The sequence below is a fragment of the Nothobranchius furzeri genome, chromosome 16, assembly GCF_043380555.1.
Source record: "Nothobranchius furzeri strain GRZ-AD chromosome 16, NfurGRZ-RIMD1, whole genome shotgun sequence".
Lineage (NCBI taxonomy): Eukaryota > Metazoa > Chordata > Actinopteri > Cyprinodontiformes > Nothobranchiidae > Nothobranchius > Nothobranchius furzeri.
Genome location: NC_091756.1, coordinates 62,729,423 through 62,734,422, shown reverse-complemented (window position 1 = coordinate 62,734,422; position 5,000 = coordinate 62,729,423). Strand labels below are relative to the sequence as shown.

The following is a 5,000-nucleotide window of genomic DNA, read 5'->3' as shown; positions in this document are numbered from 1 at the left end:
GGGTGGGATGATGCAACAGAGTGAAACAAGAGGATGTCACATTCATTGTCCAGTGGAATGTGGAGATCATTTGAAAGACAACGGTAGAACCCGCCCCACAACCGAGAGCCGTCAATGGAGCATGGCCAGACTAAATAATACATTTATTTAGTCTGGCTTGCCAGGCTAGCATCAAGGCACCTCAGTGGGAAGTGTGTGGGAAGGAACAAGTGTGGCAGAAACCGCTGCACAACCAGAAGAGGTGACCGGACCCTGAGGAAGATTGTGGAGAAGGACCGATTCCAGACCTTGGGGGACCTGCGGAAGCAGTGGACTGAGTCTGGAGTAGAAACATCCAGAGCCACCGTGTACAGGCGTGTGCAGGAAATGGGCTACAGGTGCCGCATTCCCCAGGTCAAGCCACTTCTGAACCAGAAACAGCGGCAGAAGCGCCTGACCTGGGCTACAGAGAAGCAGCACTGGACTGGTGCTCAGTGGTCCAAAGTACTTTTTTCAGATGAAAGCAAATTTTGCATGTCATTCAGAAATCAAGGTGCCAGAGTCTGGAGGAAGACTGGGCAGAGGGAAAGCCAACATGCCTGAAGTCCAGTGTCAAGTACCCACAGTCAGTGATGGTCTGGGGCGCCATGTCAGCTGCTGGTGTTGGTCCACTGTGTTTTATCAAGGGCAGGGTCCATGCAGCTAGCTGTCAGGAGATGTTGGAGCACTTCATGCTTCCATCTGCTGAAAAGCTTCATGGAGATGAAGATTTCATTTTTCAGCACGACCTGGCACCTGCTCACAGCGCCAACACCACTGCTAAATGGTTTACTGACCATGGTATGACCTGAACCCCGTAGAGAACCTGTGGGATGTTGTGAAGAGAAAGTTGAGAGACGCCAGACCCAACACTCTGGATGAGCTTAAGGCCGCTATCGAAGCATCCTGGGCCTCCGTAACACCTCAGCAGTGCCACAGGCTGATCGCCTCCATGCCACGCCGCATTGAAGCAGTCATTTCTGCTAAAGGACTCCCGACCAAGTACTGAGTGCATAACTGAACATCATTATTAGAAGGTTGACTTTTTTGTATTAAAAACACTTTTCTTTTATTGGTTGGATGAAATATGCTAATTATTTGAGATAGTAATGTTGGGTTTTCATGAGCTGTACGCCACAATCATCAATATTAGAAACAATAAAAGGCTTGAACTACTTCAGTTGTGTGTAATGAATCTAATATATATGAAAGTCTAATGTTTATCAGTACATTACAGACAATAATGAACTTTATCACAATATGCTGATTGTTTGAGGACCTGCAGACCTGAATGCTCCAGAGCAGCAAACTGTTCAAACTGCTGCTTTTACAAAGGAACTCACGCTGATGATGATTAGTCAGGTGGATCAGATTAGCAGCAGCAGCCCGCCGCTTTCCCTCCTGACGTTTCCTGTGTAACTTAGTGTTTCCATAGTAACAGTACGGCGTGTGTTGTTTATGTTAAATTAGTCCCAGAAATGTGTCCAAGCCCAGAATGGACTCTGTTGTATTAGAAAAGCAACAAATCCCATTATAGTATTTGTCAAATATCCGTGTGTCAACCAGGGACGTTTTGTCTTTTTCTAGGATTGACAGGAAAATGTCCTTCAGCCAGACTAACTACAAACTCGACGAGGCTCAAGCCATCTTCAGCGAGCTGCGGAGCATCAAGAAGGCCATCAGCACAGGCGAGAAGGAGAGGCAGGACCTCATCCAGGTCGGTTCTGGCTCTCAGCAGCAGCACATCCTGCTCATGGTCTGTTTGCATGTTCGGTGCTGACCTCTAGTGTTCGGTACCCGCTACTGCTCATCTGCTGCCCAGAGTTTGTTTTCAGATGTTTAAACAAATTCAGCACTTGTCTGATTTTTAACAACAGAAATAAACGTTTAACCAAAGGAACGGATGTTTGTTAGTGAGTAAGAGTGATTCACTAAGAAGTTAGGCCACACTGACAGAAGCAGTCTGTGTACACCACGGGCCGTGCTGTGGTGCTCATCATATCATACTCTTTCATTTTAATGTGTTTTACCTTTAAATAATACAAATAATACTATGGAATCCACTTCTGTGGGATCTTTTCAAAAATCACATTTACATTAGAGTTTCTTTGTGCTGATTTCCTGGTTTGTGTTGCAGAGCCTTGCGAAGCTGGCGGTTAGCTTCCAAAGCAACCTGGCAGTGAGCGAGTCGGTCGGCGAGGCGGTGGTCAGCGCCAGAACCGCTGGTGACTCGTGCAATCTGCAGCAGTACTGCGACATGGGCTGTCAGACTGACATCATGGGAGAGGTAGGAGGCACGGTGACGAGTGAGCTCTGTGTTCTCCCTCCATAAGGATAACTGCAGTGATGGTTTATGTTGTCTTTTTAAGTATGGCTCCCAGGACTCCTCACATTTGGTGGACAAGGTGAAACTCAACTGGCAATACGAAGAAGCAAAGAAAAAGTAAGCCTGTGCAGATGTTGTTCTGTAGTAGTGGCACCGTGACCGTCAGCCCCCACTTCTTGGTCCTCTGGCCTGGTGCGTTGTGGGAGGGTGTGTCAGGGATAGTATTTGTGCTGCTGGGGGCTGTCTGGCCAGCAGAAAAAGCTGGGTGGTCACATTCTTCTCTGCTGCTGCTGACCGTGTGCAGCCTTTGTGCACAGCCAGAAAGAGAACTGCCTCGGTGCACAGCCTCTGTATGAAGCGGTCCAACGTACAGATTCTTAGCCCACAGATGCACATCTATCTTGGCTTTCTTAAAGAAAATGGCATGCTTACAGAAATGGACTGAACCCTAAATGTCTAAACTGAAATGACACCGGTTCATCCTGTATATGTGCCTTTGCCGAGCTGTAGACCCGTTCCTGGTTGGAATTTCATTAGAGGTTACAGTGTGGTGACAGCAGCTGCAGTGTGTTACAACTCTGGCCCCTAACCCTAACCCAGCAGCACCAAGCACGACACGAGGAAGAATAGAGGAGACTGGTGGAAACTTGTATAGTCCCACTGAGTCATGTTGTCTGCGGTCCGACACACACTAACCCGGTTGTTTCATCTCGACTGGGAGTAAATGCTCTGAGATCCCACTTAAGTCCAGATACACAAATTAGTGATGCGCACCTGCAGGAGCGCATCCACACACAGATCACCACCCTGATCACTACTGGTACAGCTGCAGCGTGACGTCTCAAATAACCCATCCATCCATCCATCCATCCATCCATCCATCCGTCCATCCATCCATCCATCCATCCATCCCTCCCTCCCTCCCTCCCTCCCTCCCTCCCTGGGGTTGGGTCATCCATCCCTCCATCCATTCATCCCTCCCTCCCTCCCTCCCTCCCTCCCTCCCTGGGGTTGGGTCATCCATCCCTCCATCCATTCATCCCTCCCTCCCTCCCTCCCTCCCTCCCTCCCTCCCTCCATCCATCCATCCATCCATCCATCCATCCATCCATCCCTCCCTCCCTCCCTCCCTCCCTCCCTCCCTGGGGTTGGGTCATCCATCCCTCCATCCATTCATCCCTCCCTCCCTCCCTCCCTCCCTCCCTCCCTCCCTCCATCCATCCATCCATCCATCCATCCATCCATCCATCCATCCATCCATCCATCCATCCCTCCCTCCCTCCCTCCCTCCCTCCCTCCCTCCCTGGGGTTGGGTCATCCATCCCTCCCCACTTATCTCATCCATTTCCACTTATCTGGGGTTGGGTCAGGGAAGCCTAGATTTCCTTCTCCCCAGCCACTTGGACCAGCTCCTCCGGGGGAATCCCGAGGTGTTCCCTGGCCAGCCGAGAGACGTAGCTCCTCCAGTGTGTCCTACGTCTTCCTTTAGGTCTTCTCTGGGTTGGACGTGCCCAGAAAACCTCACCAGGGAGGCGTCCAGGAGGCATCCTGACCAGATGCCCAAGCCACCTCAACTGGCTCCTCTCGATGTGGAGGAGCAGCGGGTCTACTCCGAGCTTCTCACCCTATCTCTAAGGGAGAGCCCAGCCTCTCTGCGGAGAGAACTCATTTCGGCCGCTTGTATCTGTGATCTTGTTCTTTCGGTCACTTCCCAAAGCTCGTGACCGTGGGTGAGGGTAGCAACGATTGTCTTCCGGCTCAGCTCTCATCACTGCGGAAGCAGCACTGATCTACCTGTCGATCTTGAGCTCCATCTTTCCCTCACTTGTGAACAAGACCCCGAAATACTCGGGGCAGGACCTCCTCCTTGACCTGGAGAGGGCGTTTTACCCTTTTCCAACTCAAGACCAGGATTTTGGGTTTAGAGGAGTTTCAAGTAACCAATAAGAGTAAACCAAGTCACGTCTAACTACACTTAGTTAAAAACAAATACATTTAAAACAATCTCATCCATTGAAGCACAGGTAAGCCTAATGTTAACACATCAGTAAAGGAAGTGCTGTTCAGGTATGGAGCCATTCAGAGTTGATGCTCCTCCAGGCTCGATGCAGGACGCTCAAACATTTTTATTTAAGTTGCATCAGAAGTTATTTTTTCCATGGAAACGTTGTATGACAGTGAAACGTTGGGGGGGGGGGGGGGGGTGTTAAGTAAGCAGCGCTTGAGAAGCAGATTGAAGCTCTCTGTAGATATTCCAGATTAGGCGTGTTCTGGTTCCCATGGATGCTTCTTTTGTTGGAACATGTTTGCTTTTCAGCAAACTTCCATTCATCCCAGTAGCCCTAACCAGCCAGCAGCCTCGTGTGATGCAGCGATGGCACAGGAGAGATTCGTGCACAGGTAGAACGGGACGCTGTTGGGGTATCTAACGTCTTCGTGTCTCAAACAGCCGCTGAATTCAGTTTTCCTGGAGCAAGCCTGTAATCGGGACAAATTCAGCTCTCAGTCCCACACTGACTCGCTTTAGTGCAACACTAGGAGTTGTGAAGAAACAGCTGTTCCTTTCCTCAGAGACAGCAGCCTCTCTCCTCGCCTCCTGTGATCTGATTCCTGGTGATGAAGACCTGCTCAAACACCGCGGGCTCTTATTGGTTCC

General features: G+C 50.0%; 1 protein-coding gene across 2 annotated transcripts in view; it reads left to right on the top strand.

Annotated features, from left to right (window-relative positions):
• The window catches only part of wwc3 (WWC family member 3), a 64,791-nt gene that overhangs the window by 40,870 nt on the left and 18,921 nt on the right, over positions 1-5,000 (top strand). For both annotated transcript variants that reach the window (XM_070545912.1, XM_070545913.1), the window contains exons 6-8: positions 1,606-1,735; positions 2,156-2,305; positions 2,388-2,461. In XM_070545912.1, the coding sequence (XP_070402013.1) occupies positions 1,606-1,735; positions 2,156-2,305; positions 2,388-2,461 (354 nt within the window). The remainder of the gene's footprint in view (positions 1-1,605; positions 1,736-2,155; positions 2,306-2,387; positions 2,462-5,000) is intronic.